Source organism: Vicia villosa, linkage group LG1, assembly GCF_029867415.1.
Source record: "Vicia villosa cultivar HV-30 ecotype Madison, WI linkage group LG1, Vvil1.0, whole genome shotgun sequence".
NCBI lineage: Eukaryota > Viridiplantae > Streptophyta > Magnoliopsida > Fabales > Fabaceae > Vicia > Vicia villosa.
The window spans coordinates 113,654,852-113,670,566 of NC_081180.1; the positions used below are offsets into that span (position 1 = coordinate 113,654,852).

At 34.2% G+C, this 15,715-nt stretch overlaps 1 protein-coding gene across 1 annotated transcript; it reads left to right on the forward strand.

The window, feature by feature from the left end:
* The first annotated feature begins 2,599 nt into the window (after positions 1 to 2,599).
* Positions 2,600 to 5,664, forward strand: LOC131614746 (rho GTPase-activating protein 2-like). The gene is made up of 4 exons (XM_058886305.1): positions 2,600 to 3,101; positions 4,030 to 4,150; positions 4,245 to 4,595; positions 4,703 to 5,664. Exons 1-4 carry the CDS (start codon positions 2,791 to 2,793, stop codon positions 5,366 to 5,368), a joined length of 1,449 nt encoding a protein of 482 aa, XP_058742288.1. The 5' UTR covers positions 2,600 to 2,790; the 3' UTR covers positions 5,369 to 5,664.
* Positions 5,665 to 15,715: the final 10,051 nt, after the last annotated feature.

A 15,715-nucleotide genomic window follows, 5' to 3' on the forward strand; every position in this document is an offset into this window, starting at 1 on the left:
TTTGAGACCTTGATCCACGTCCTAAATATAAAATAATCATCATCACTAGATGGGTGTTTAGAAACAAATTGGATGAAACTGACAAATACACCAACTAATCCAAGTGTAAAGCTGGGAAACACATGAGAAGATATTGCGGTTAATAAATAAATGCATAAGAGATTAGTCGGAAAAAAAATATACCTCTCACATAGTAGACTTCATGTTGCTTTTGTTGTTAGCTTAGTCAGCCAGTTCTTGCACCGACCAACAGAAATTCACTTACAAACTGGGCTCTGAATTGTTCAATATTTGAAAGAAACACTTGGTAGAGGAATTTTGTTTGAAATAAATAGGAGTGTGGGTCTTGAAGCTATACAGATACTGACTATACATGATCAATTATGGATATGAGACCAACTACATGTTATTTCATTTTCCTAGTCGGAAATCTTGTGACATGGAAGAATAGTATAAAGATCTAGAGTTGGAGCAGAGTTCAGGGTAGTGACATAAGGGATATGCGAATTACTATGACTTAAATTGATCTTAGAATATTTGAGGATAAAGTGTGATGAACCAATACTTTACTGTGATAATAAGTCTACTATTAGCATAGTGCACATGTGTGCTCCCAAGGTAACCTTACAAATGTTCTGACGAAATGGGTGAACAAAAATAAATTTGAAAGAGATGTTTTCAAGCTGGAAATGATCGATATGTATTCACCAGCTTGGTGGGGAGTGTTGTAAATAGTTTATTTTACTATTGTTATTTTAGTATTATTAGCTATAATAAACGTTTGATTCTTTAGTAAATGCCCATTAGGTTAAAATACTCTATATATTGATATTAGTGCTTGTATATTCATTATCTAAATATATAATATTTAGATTTTTAACAATTCACATTTCCCTTTATAGAGGATAATGGTTCTAGAAGGTTAAACAATCTTTCATCGTTCCATATATCTATGACTCATTTGATTTAGAGACACACCTTCGCTTATCACAATCGTCAAATATATATATGTGTGTAATAACAATGTCTTCAACCATCAATATAGGGACAAGTAACATTAACCATGAGCATACTACAATTGAAAAACCTTATAAATTGAGGGATCAACTTTCAAGTATGATCACTAAATTCATACTTTATTATAACTCGAATGGACCTACTGACGGATCAACAAGGGAGCATCACATTGGGTTAAAGCAACCACACAAGTTAGAGAGAAACACATATTCACCTGAAATCGTACAACAATAGGTATATGAGTCATTTCACTTCTAAAATGATCAATTTTAAGGCATTAGGTATATGAGTCCTTTCGCTTATAAAGTGTCCAACCCAAAATTTTCAAGTAATGTGGAACTTCTATCTCACACTTGTATCACAATAGTCTCCCCCACAGAGTATGAGTCCATCTACTTATATGTCCCCTCTCTAGTAGAATCTCTTTCATTCATGTGCACCATTGTTGACACTCTTATCACGTCACAGACACTTCAACATGACGCATGTTATCTGACCACCACATTGTCATAAAGACTTTCAATGCATAGAGTTTGTTCCTTAGTTTAACCATCGACTCTGATATCACAGTTGGATTAGGAAAGGAGCATCCATATTTGGTCCAGAAAAACCGCACAAACGAGAGAGACGCCACATATTCACCTAAAACCTTAAGGCATTAGATATATGAGTCATGTCATTCATAAAGTGTCCAACCTCTATTTTTACGAGCAATATGAGACTTCTAAATCACATTTGTATCATCACACAAACCTTACTTTGCCATTCTATTGTCTCTCTAGATACACACTCTTTCTTAGAGATGTAGCAAATGGATCATAATATCAGAAACAAAGTCTATACCCCAACTCAAATACTTAAATACTTCTTCTACGAATCATAAAAATAACATTACAAATTTCCCTAACATACTTAAATCATTACACTCTTCGTCTCAAAATAATAACCTTTTTCAATTTTTAATATAATATAATATTATTATTATTATTATTATTATTCAATTGTTGCATCTAATTAATAGTTGCCTCGCTTTCAATTCAATGTCTACTACTTTAAATTTACAACAAAAATGAATACATTAAAATATTTTAATTAAGATATTATAGTAATTTTATGTATACATGATTAATTAAATAACCAATTTTAGAACAGATAGAGTAATTTAATACATATATGAATCAGATCTATATCACTAATTCTAAGTCAAGTAGATATATTGAAGATTGCATGTCTGTTTCTTTCTCCATTACTACGAAAATAAATAATCACTAGAAAAGTAATGATATTGCATTTGCTAAACCAACCTTCTTTCAATGCACATAATGGATCAAATGATAGATAGTGATAGTGTTTCAGGAAGCAATCATTAATAATATATTTACAGTACTAAAAATAATTATCAACACTCTCTAACACAAAAATTAGATACACCTAAATCAGTAACCCAAACTCACCAACCAAACATAAAGACAAATTAACAACTGATACTTTAGTTTAAAAAAAAGTTTCATGGCAGTATCGTAATTCCGTTAAAGACAGAGGTCAAAAACAACAAAAGGCATTTATAGAAACGATAGAAAGAATTTGAAAGTAGTGTCCGTTTGAATTTAGAACTTGAATTTAAAATCTATGATATGATAAAAAAGCTTCTTGTTCTGAGTAGAAAATTGAATGCAACCAACGAAACACATTAACTAACGCACTTTTCCACCTCAGAATTTAAAACCACACTGTCCTTTCATCTTCTCCACCAACAAGAGAGAGAAAGTAGTTATGACGGGACTTGTCATGGTTACCAGAGGCGGAGGAAGTAAGAGAACGAGAGAAGCACGGGTGGCTGAGGAAGAGGAAGAGCGGAACCAGCTTTCGCTTGTGGCGTTGCTGTTGGCTGCTATTAGGAAATCTATGGTGGCATGCAGAGTGGATAGACCTGATGAGGTGATTTCGAGTGTTGGTCAGATGGAGATCGGGTGGCCGACGGATGTTCAGCATGTTACTCATGTTACGTTTGATCGGTTTAATGGGTTTCTTGGGCTTCCGGTTGAGTTTGAAGTTGAGATCCCGGGGCGTGTTCCCAGTGCTAGGTACATTCTACTTTTACTTTTTTTTTTTGAATTTTTTTTCTTTTTTGTTTGTGGGAACTTAGTTGGTTTTGTTAGATTTCAAATGGGTGTCATAAAAATTTGATTTTTTTGGTGGGAAGAGGTTTTGGTGTTGATGGGTGGGTTTCTATTTGTTAGTGTGTGGAGGAGAAAGAGAGGTGATAGTGTGTAAGATTTTATTTTATCTTTTCATGTGTGCAATGAAGCCAAATTGGAGGGGGGGTCTTGTTTTCCCTTATGTGAAATCTGGAAACAGGTAATTAATTCACTAGAACATGTTTTTGTGTAATCCAGAAAGTGTTAGAACTATAGATTTGTTAGATATGAAATAAAATTTCTTTGAACCGGTGATCTGATCGTGTAGACTATTGGCCAAGGGCCTTGTTTGGATGAACAGTTCAATTATAGCTTATAGCATAAGTGTTTATCATACAAGTGTCTGTGTATAACTTATTTCTATAACATAAGTCAAAATGTGTTGAGATTGTACCCTGTTGAGTATATGAAAACAACTAATGGATATATCACAAGTTGTTTTCATAACTCTCGCAAGCAGTTTTTCAAGTGTTTATGGTAGTCCATAAGCTCAAATAAGCCAATTCAAATTAGATATATAATTGCATTAAGGGGGGATTTCATATCGTTTGGGGTTTGTACACATGGACTATTATTTCAAACACATCAGAACTCCTTGTACAAAATTGGTTGATACAACATGAACTGTTCTATCTTATTTACAGTTTTTTATTAGATGTTTGATGCTATGACATTTTTTCAAAAGTTAAAATCCACCATTTTTTTTAAAATTAGTTTTAGTGTTACCTAAACATCATCTAACAAATTTTTGTCTGTACCTGTGTTTGTTGAAATCATTTTGACTTGCAATTCACTGTCATATGCATGCTTGCAGTGTAAGTGTGTTTGGAGTCTCAGCTGAATCTATGCAGTGTACTTATGATTCAAAAGGAAACAGTGTCCCTACTATTCTCATGTTAATGCAGGATCGTTTATATTCCCAGGGAGGATTGAAGGTACTGAGAGTGTTTGATCATATTATGACATTGTTAAGGTCCTGTGAGCAGTCATTTCAGGTTTATCTGTTTTCTCATTTCAATGTAATTTCAGGCTGAAGGTATATTTCGCATAAACCCAGAAAATAGTAAAGAGGAGCATGTGAGAAACCAATTGAATAGTGGTATTGTGCCTGATGACATTGATGTCCACTGCTTGGCGGGACTGATCAAAGCGTGGTTCCGAGAGCTTCCTTCCGGAGTGCTAGACGGTCTTTCCCCTGAACAAGTTCTTCAATGCAACACAGAAGAAGAATCTTTTGAGCTTGTGAAGCAGCTTAAACCAACCGAGTCAGCCTTACTCGGCTGGGCTATTGATCTCATGGCTGATGTTGTCCAAGAAGAGGAACATAACAAAATGAATGCAAGAAACATTGCAATGGTTTTTGCTCCAAACATGACTCAGGTAAAAGCATGCAAACCCTTTGCTTCATCTTCACATGTTCCTATTTTCTTTAGAGGTTATCCTTATTTTGTTTACATGTTCATGTTGTTATTTATCTTGTCAAACAGATGTCTGATCCTCTAACTGCGCTAATGCATGCGGTTCAAGTGATGAACTTGCTAAAGACGTTGATAATGAAGACCCTTAGGGAACGTGAAGAAACAGCAACAGGTGGATATTCACCCATGTCTTTTCGGACATCATTTCGCCGGTCAGAGGATGAATACGACAGTCAGCGAGAAACAGCTACGTGTGGATATTCACCCATGTCCTATCGCTCATCCTATCGTCCATCTGAGGATGAATATGACAGTCAACTAGAAATAGACGCAAGCGGTGAATTGAAAGGGACCAAATCAGATTTCAATGATCACACTCATTACAGAAATAGCAGTGAAGAGGAATTGGAGGCTGAATCTCTGACCGAGATAGAAGAATGCTTCTTAAAACAGTTGGACGAGAATGTGAGTACAACCAAAGAATTCTCAGAAGAAGAACCTGCAGATTATTTGCAAGAGTGTGTGAGCTCCAAAAGTTGCTGCGACTATAGTGCAGAACCAGCTTTATCAATTACAGATAGCAAAACTGTGAATTCGTGCTTGAGTTCGGACAAAGAAAAGATAAATGTTGACGCAATGATTCCGTTAATAGGGTGGACAGACACAGATGATGTGGAGATGGTTGATAAATTCACAGATTCGGTTTCGCCAGTGCCGCTGCTTGCATCTAGCTAAGAACTTGTTTTCTTTTTAGTAGAATTTGAAGTACCTTGTTTCAGATTTTCTCTGTACTAGCAGTTGTGCATGTGTATATGATTACTACATGGAGTAGGAACTGTTTGCTTATTGTGTATTGTGGACAGATTATGTTCAGTTTAGGGCTGAATTTGAGCTAGTTCTGTTTTGTATGTTTCTGTACTTGACAACTCTAGCCATCACAAATGAGGATGGCTATTGGTTAAGGAGTAGCTACATTTTCATATTTCAGTTAGGTGAAAATTCTAAGCATAGCATTGATTGATTTAACATAAGATGATGCTGGCTGTTTATCTTGTTTATGATCATAGTTTGATAGTAATGCTATATGTTTAAATATGTCAAAATAATATTACCGGACGTGTATTTTTTTAATTTATTTTGGGTCTGTAGACGAAGTGATAATAATCACTAGAAACTCATACAACCGTGAACATCAGGGTTCGAACCATTGATGATGACGTACAATCTAACAATATCGATTTTTGTCAGTTGAGTTAAGATTTGTGGACATTGAAATTGTATTTTTAGTATTGTACTTTTTTATTACAAAAACCCTAATTTTAGGTTGAGAACTTGCCTTTTGTAGAAGTGTTGTTATTTGTTAGGTTTTGGCTGTCCATGTCTACTATAATTTCTTGATCCATGAAAGAGCAACAAATTACATCAAGTTTTTTATGGTGACGTTAGGTCAACTGGTCAAGGTATAAATACATTTTGATCTAAAATAACTCCTATTAACTTATCTATATTTATATTTATAGAAGTTTGTTATGTTTAATAAAAATTAGTTAGGCTTAAGTGATTAGTTAGTTGACAGTTCATATAGATACTGGTGCAACTAACCACATAACTTTTCATTTTATATCTTTTAATTCATACAAACATATAATCATGTACCTATTAGTTTACCAAATATATCTCAAAATTTTGTCCTAATTTCAAGAAAGATTATCATTTTTCATTCTTTAATCACGCATAATGTCTTATACATCTCTAGTTTTCCTTTGGATCTAATTTTTTTTTACTAAGCTGTCTAGTAGCAATGAATTTCACCTACATTTCACCTCTAATATGTGTCAAATGTTGCATAACGATTCCATGAAAATGATTGGTACAACTAGGCTGTAATTAGGACTACAAGTGTTTATTCTACCGTTTTTCCTTTCAAATACTTTTGTTTGTAATTATGTTGTAAATAACAATTCTGTTGAACATTGACATCTAAGGCTTGGTCATGTGTATGATATAAGTCTACAATATATTGAAAAACAATTTCCCTTCATTCAGTATAAGAATAATGTACATCCTTGGGGTTTGTGTCATTTTGCTAAACAAAAAGATTAACATTTCCAAATAGTCTTGGTACTTTTATACACCCTTTCATATAGGAAAGAACATATAGGAAATTTCTTTGTAGACCTCTTTATGGAGAGAATCCCTGTTAAAAAGCTAAAAATACTCCTACTTCGGAGATGTATCTCTGAAGTATTTTTTTTTTTCCAGAGTTGACTTCGCATAGGGACATCTACGGCCGACTTTATGAAAATCAAGAACACTTTGATAAAGTTCATGATTCTCTTGTTCCATCACTAAGCGGTCACGCACCGGTTTCAAAGTGGATGTCATTCCCCGAGATGAGCCATCTTATAGCAAGTGCGTATGATCGGGTGTGTGTCGATTTGGCGAGATTTGGATTTTCTGAGACATTTTTTCCGCTTCATAGTCTCTCCCGCCTTTGGATGCGTCTAGCCACATCATCTGTATCGGGTATCTAAAATCGCGCCACTTTGTGCAAGTTTTTTTGAAACAGGGGTGTCCTACAAATAAGGCGGATACTTGGCCGGATCCTTTTGTTGAAAGAATGGCGGAGTTTGAAGAAATGATGAAGCAAGAGCGTGAGGAAAATAGAGACCGGTCGAAGAACTTGCTGGTTTTAGATTTAAGCGCCACCGATTGGTTCGTCGAATTTTAGTTTTTACCGGATCCTATTTGTTTGTAATGACCGGGTGTGTGTCATTTTTTGTATATATTGTCGTTTAGAATGTAAGATCAAACCGATTCAATACATATATAATATATATTTAATTTTGTCATTGTTTATGTTATGCTTATGCTTGGTTGAAAATGTGGTTAATTATCAAAACAAACTGCACGGCAGAAAACTCAAATTTTAGGTCTGTTTCTGCTAATTTCGGAAGTATATTTCTGAAATTTGAAAGTTTTTGGGATGTTTTCGGAGGTACACTTCTGAAACATCCACTGAAAGCAAGATAAGGTTTGTTGGGTCATTATTACTCCAATAAGTCTATAAATACTACACCAACCATTTTCATCAACATCAAACCACAAAACACCAATGACACAAACCTACCCCCACCTTGCGTTTGTTTACTTCCCGTGCGACACGCCGTTCGCAAAATTGATAACTTCACTCAACACTCTCTTGTAATACCCAGAAAATCGAAAGGTTGTCAAGCTTGAGTACCGCTCGCCTTCGCTTAACGATGAGAGAGACATTCAGTTCACCCCATTTGAAGTCAAGAACGACGAAGATTTAGCAGTTTCGTGGACAACTTTCAACCGATTTTCTTCGAAGGGTCCGATCAATTTGGATGCGAAACTTTAAAGATCGGGAGACGATGTTATCAAAATGTTGACTCATCCTCACCTACTCGTGTTTAGCAATATGTAACTTTAATTTTATGTTATGTCATGTTTGTAATTTCCATGCTTTATAATAAATTGAAGCGTTGTTGTTTGTTTTATGATTTCTGTATCAGACAAGTTTTCGGAAGTACATATCTGAATTCTTCTAAGGGGGTGAATTCGGAGATGCATCTCCGAATTCACCTTTTTTCTGGAAATTAACTTTATTTCGGAAGTACATCTCTGAAATGACCTTTTTTGCAAAAAAAAAAAAAGGTGTTTTCGGAAGTGCATATTCGAAGCCACCTTTTTTTCATAAAAATGTGACTTCGGAGATGCATTTTCGAAATATAGGGGCAATTTGGGAATTTCGCCGCGGGTGACCAAGAAGGATGGGGGGTCTATAAAGAAATTTCCTTCCTATATTACATGCAGACCTAAGGATGACATAAAAGGCTGCATTCTATATGACCTTAACTCACATCACTTTCTTATGTCTAAAATCGTGATATTTTATGAGAAAGATTTTTCTTTTAAAAGTTATAAGTTTATTGTAAGAAGGTTGTGTGTTGATCCTATTGTAAAAGCTCTACGATATTGAAAATCTCAAGGGTTACTCTTTGAAGACTGGACGGAGACCTCATGGTTTTAGGTCGAACCATGATAAAACACAATGTACTTTTCTCTGGAGGAGGGATATTCTTACTCCAAGAGTATATGTGGAAGAATTACTCCAAATCGTAACCATTGATTTTCATTAACCAAACGACTTTAATTGATCATTTAATCTAACTATTTTTGGAAATATTTTTCTATATAAAAAAATAATTAAAATCATTAGATTAATGAAAATCAATGGTTAAGATTTAGAGTAACTGTTCTACACTTACTCTTTGAGTAAGAATATCTCTCCTCATATATAGGAGAGATATTCTTACTCTTGGAAGAGTAACTGTTCTACACTTACTCTTGGAGAGTAAGTGTTCAACACTTACTCCAAATCTTAACCATTAATTTTCATTAATCTAACGGTTTTAATTGATCATTTAATCTAATTATTTTTGGAAATATTTTTATATATAAAACTTAGTTAAAGCCGTTGGATTAATGATAATCAATGACTAAGATTTGGAGTAAGTGTTGAACACTTACTCTTGGGTTAATATAACCCTCCTCATATATATATATATATATATATATATATATATATATATATATATATATATATATGATTTTCTATTTTTATTTTCTCTTACCTCTTTATCTCTTGCCCTTCTTCTTAAAATCAACCTTAAAACTATTTATCTTTCCAAAGTTACGAAAATATTTTATATCACAATTAACATCCATCTTGTGTTTTACAACACTTAGTTATTAAATGGTATCGGAGTCTAACTCATGTTTAAAGAATAATCGTCTTAGGAGGTACGTTGTATTCAAACAATTCATTAAACAAACCCGATCTTTCAATGGTGAAGAGTTTGATTATTAGAAGAAAAAAACAAAATTTATTGAAGGGATGGATTGTGATATTGGGGCCGTTGTTAAAATAGTTCATTTTTTCTCACACATCAAATTGGTGATGTTGTGGACAATATGTAACACCCCAAATCTACCCCGCAATTATAAGTGAAAAATCAGAGTGCATTTAAAAATCTTCATCAAACGATGGGATGTCACAATTCGACTTAACCAAACAAACATACTTATATTGCATTTAATAAAGATACATAGCATTCGGAACAAAACTTCATTCACCACTTACAACTTAAACTTATAAACACCTTTCAATTTAACTTAACACAAATGTCATCATGGAATACAATAATCATATAATAACGACTAATCCCCCCGAGTGCTACGTATCAGAGCAATGGACACCAACTCGACTTGCCATAAAGTAACATAAAGACTTCACATAGATAACCTCGAACATCCACGACTAATCTTGAGTACCTGCCCATTTCCCATGGTAGGGGAAATATCAGCAAAGGGGTGAGATATATTACAATATAAAGGAATGCATGATAAATAATATAGGAGATATAGATCATACATAATTTCACCACTTCGCATCACATAACATCTTACAACAAGTTTTACCGTAAAACAACTTATCAACATAATACAACTTTCAAAACGGAAACGATGTCATTAATCACATATTCAAATATACAAGTATGATATCAAATACATCACAACAAACATATCATTATCACGTCACAACAAACACCTCGTCATCTCAACAATCCAAACACAATTCAAATGCAATTCAAATGCGACTCGAATGTGACTCAAACTTATGCATATGCATGTGGTACCATTGGAGTAAAACTCCCGTCTCAAACAGTTTGCCATTGGGCCGTCTCAAACATTTGCCACAAGGGCCGTCTCAAACATTTGCCACAAGGTCCGTCTCAAACAATTGCCACAAGGGCCGTCTCAAACAATGCAATGGATGCGACTCAAATGATGCACATCCACAAACACAACTTAAACCACTTAATCAACTTAAACGACATAATCAACTTGAACGACATAATCAACTTAAACAACATAACCACATCAACTAAACAACATCAACTCAATGCCAAGGTTCTATGGCAATAACCGTATCATAGTAATTTACCACGTCTCAATCACATCATCACATCATATCGACATACAACATCTATTCAACTTAATTCTTATCAACATAATACAACTTATCAATAATGACCATAAGGTCTACAACAACAACGACAAATTCATCATGTTACAACAACAACAACAACAACAATTCATCATGTTACAACAACAACAATTCATTCTATTGCACAACAATGACAACAAACATCAACATGTTACAACAATAACAACGATTCATCATGTTACAACAACAATTCATTATATTGCACAACAACAACAAACATCAACAAAGTCTTCATATTCCTTAATTCAAGTAATCATCATAACACGTTATATTCACCTTCCTAATAAAGACATATATGTTCTTAATTCATCACATGGCATCATCGTCGACTCATACATATCAAATACGCACAATTAATCACCTATAGCATACAACATCTTTATCAATTATGCATATCATCACATATCTCATTATCTCATTATAAGGAAGTCACACATTATCATTTCAATAACATTGTATCGTCATAAGGAAAACATACATCAAGTTATACCGCAACATGGTTACATTGATTCATAGCAAAGAACATACTTCACATGTTAACACAACATAGTTCATCACTTAATCCTAATAAACATAATAGGAGAATAGATCCTATGAATCATTTTATTGCATCATGATATAGTTCATTGCGTTAGCTTTCCAACGCTTCGAACGGCGCCTAAAACGGAGTTACGAATCAAAAGTTACATCATTTCAAAGTTTAGAAAAAGTTCTGCAAAACAGGGTTCGCGGCGCGAACTGAGCGAATTCAAAAATTCCTAACTTTCTGCCAGACAGTTCGCGGCGCCAATAGAGGTTCGCGGCGCGAACTGGCGATTTCAGAAACCCCCAAAACACAGAAAACAGCATACGAAACCCATCCAAAAACCCCCAAACTCAACCCAATCAAGCTGAAAACACCAACCATCATGAACAACAATGGAATACATGTTATAAACACAAATACAACACATATTGTGGATCTTCTAACATCATAATAATCATCAAACATCAATTAAAACACATTTCAAATCATGAATTTACACATTTGTTCATAAACCCTAACATCTCTACACACAACTTCCATGGAGAATAACATACAATCTAACCCACCATATACATCATCATGCCAACCCTTAGAGAGTAAGAACCCCACCCTTACCTTAGCAAAAGCTTCACTTCCTTCAATGGAGCTCTTCCTCTTCATGCCATAACTTTCTTCTCTTCCTCTCTTCTTTCTCTTCTTTCTCTTCTTTCTCTTCTTTTCTACAAAATGAGTTATGAGGTTTAATCTCTAAAACCCTAACTCTTACTATCCTTCTTTTCTTTATTGGGCTTAACCCACAATCCAATCTCATATTCTAAATAGGCCCAATTCATAATATTGCTCTAGTTACATAATTAAGTCAAATAACACACATAATTGAATAATCACATAACATCACGAATATTATTCCCAATAATAATCAACAACTACAATTGCTCCTTAACTTAATTAATACCAACTCGCAATTGTATTTCTCCGACTACTTAATCCGACCATAAACTTAACTGCTCAAATCAACATATTAATCTATTACGTTTGTAGAATAATACCGATAAACCTCGACTTCAACTAATTCCAATGAATAAATCCATGATTAATCTAATTAAATAATTAATTAGATTCGGGGTGTTACACAATAGACCTAGAAAACTACTGACCAAAGAGGATAAAGAATAGTGTAGTATAATTTTAAAGCTAAAACTGTTATTACTATCACCCTTGGCATTGATGGGTTTTTTCTCTGTGTTTCACACTTTAATTCTAACTTATAGATTTATAATAAAAGTACACAGTTTATGTCAGAGTATACCAGTAGGATGTCACATCTTCCAAAAACTCATAACATTTAAGTTCATTTTATTACTCCATTTATTCATAAAAGAATTTCTTACACAGCGGAAATATCAATTATTTAGTTTCATAGCACTACGACTTAAAATAACAATATCCTCCACAAAAATTTGTGGTCCAACAAAATATAAAGGTAAGATACGTAACAAATCAAACAAAGTAACACATAATAAATTCCCAATCCCGTGTTACGTATCAGAGCGACTCCTAAGACTCTCCTAAGACTCGATCAAGCAACACTCAACATCCAAGCACTACTCAGGTACCTGAATATCTGTACTCCCGAAGAAGCACAGACACAACAACAGAAAAGGGGTGAGAATTACATTCAATAAATATACAGTGAAATATCACATGGTTAAGGAGTAGTATCTACACATATATACAATTATAGATCACACATCAATTCTCACACACAACATCATCATCAACACCATTCACAACATCAACAATACTATTCGCAAAATCGACATCCAAATATATGAAATGCGATGCAACCAACGACATCTATATGCATGTTAAAAGGGCAACACCAAGGCATAAGCCTTCAACAACAGAGCATAAGCTCTCAACAACAAGGCATAAGCCTTCAGAAACAGAGCATAAGCCCTCATCAATGTATGTATGCAACATGGACGCACAATCAACAACAATCGTACCATACAAGGCATAAGCCTTCAACAACATTGACATTGGTCATACGACCTACAACTCAAAATGTCCACATATCAAGACGAATCAACTCAAACCAATCAACTCTGGCCATAGGCCTATAACTCATATCAACAAATCAACGACATCAAAAATCAACAACATATCACAACAATACCATTTGCCAACAATAACATAATTCGCTTACCGAAACATTATTTAACGGCTTACTAGTTTATCATTATAACATATATGCATAGTACATCATTCATCAAGCAATAAAATCATGATTTAAAATTAATTGAAATTTACATCTCATTTCATCATTTACACATAGTTTATCTCTTAAGGTTCATCATGCTCGAAACGACACCAAAAACGGAGTTACGGATCAAAAGTTACGCATCATTGAACTTTCGAAGAAAATCACAAAACAGAATTTTTACACACAGAAGCCATACGAGTATGGCAATTTCCATACGCGTATCACCCAAACCCATACGCGTTTCAGCAATCCCATACGCGAATCAACAGAACTAAAATTACACTGAAAATTCCCATACGCGTATCAACAGACCCATACGCGTATGGCCTCATCCCATACGCGTATGCCAGAATTCCATACGCAAAACACCAGTATTTCTCCTCATCAATTCAACCTATATTTTCAGATTTGGGTTTTTAAGAGAAGAACACAACAACACATCAACTGACACAATACTCATATCACATTCATCAATCAAATCAGAATTTCACACAGATTCAATTCAGAGATGACATCAATCACACACCAAATCAATTAACATTCATTAACCAAACATCAAACCAAGAAAGGATTATACACAAATCAATTCCAATTCATTCCTATAGAGGGGAAGGAACCCTCACTACCCTCTCATGTTTTAATCACCATTTAAAGAACTCATTCTCCCCCCTTACCTTAATTTTGAGCTTTGATCCTTCAACAATGGTGGAAGTCTTCCTTCTCTCTTGCCCTAGCCTCTTTCTCTGTTTCTATGTTCTTCACAATTTTGCCAAAAACCCCTTCCTCCTGCTAATTCTATTTCATTTTAATAATAATACTAATTTCTAATATTACTAATGGGCTTACTACACACCCTCCCAATTACTAATCACATACTTAGCCCAATTAACTAATTAACCATATTATTATATTATAGCTAATTACTAAACTAATAAGAATATCACACCATGCCAAATAGTACACAAACACACCACAAAATAGTTTAAGAATAAAATATAACTAATATTATTTCTAATATCCATTATCCGGTTAACTGACTAATTAATCTAACTTAAACTCAAAACTCCAAACGACGAGTCAATCCAATACACCTCTTAAAATAACACTGATAAATCCCAACTTCGACCATTCCAATAAAATAATCCCTTAACTAATTTAATTAAATAACTAATTAAATTCGGGGCGTTACAATTCTCCCCCACTTAGAATATTTTCGTCCTCGAAAATTTATCCGATTCAACTACTCTAACTACTTATTCCATCTGACTAATCAACTCTCATTTCCGAAAGGCAAACCCACGTATGATACAACTATTCATAACATCAACGGCGAAAACAACACGAATGTTACTCAAGTAACACACTTTACAATTTAACACCACAACACAAAGAGTAACCAACTTATGAACTATCCGGTTTACGATCTAGAACACAACAACATAAGGACACAAACTTAAACACGACATTAACTCAACCAACCTACTAACCATTGTGGTTACTCACATATGAATAACTGCACTACATCATGCATTCGCTGCACACGCTGATTACTTGTAAAGTATCAACTCTACCAAGTTTACTCCAACTTCAATCACCAAAATTGACATAATAAAGATTTTCGAATTAACTCTCTGAACGTTCCGTTCCAACAGGTATTCTACGTTCTCATAGTTACCGAATACTTCAAACTTAGATTCGTAAGACAACATTTCGGAACATTCAACATAATTACAACGACGACTACTCCTAAATCTTGGATGAGATATTCATATACTCCCACGAATTCCCAATTGTCATAAAACATAACTACAACTTTACCATCTTTTAATAACACATTCTCCAAAGTCGTCTTAAACACAAAACAACATTACAACCACATATGGTACATGGGTCCAACTAATTCTAACAAGATAACTCATCTTCTTCACTTCCAACTAATTCAACATACCGAACCATCGATTCCTACTTATATTGACATAGTGCTCCATAAACACTTGTTCGAATCAACACGACCGAGTAACTCATCTTTTCCCAACCAAAATCATACTTTAATTAAACCAACTTATAATTTCACTACTTTTAATAAACACAACTCAACTTTCAAATATTCTACGCTCACTTCTTCTGATTCCCATACTTGCTAAACATTCTATACCACTACCAACAACATAACAGCTAATAGTACAAGCATCA

Bases quoted from the DNA above. Each gene is read 5' to 3' on its own strand.
- LOC131614746 (XM_058886305.1), top strand. From the start codon at position 2,791: ATGACGGGACTTGTCATGGTTACCAGAGGCGGAGGAAGTAAGAGAACG. The intron at 3,102-4,029 runs GTACATTCTACT...GCATGCTTGCAG, and splicing joins GGGCGTGTTCCCAGTGCTAG to TGTAAGTGTGTTTGGAGTCT. The intron at 4,596-4,702 runs GTAAAAGCATGC...CTTGTCAAACAG, and splicing joins TTGCTCCAAACATGACTCAG to ATGTCTGATCCTCTAACTGC.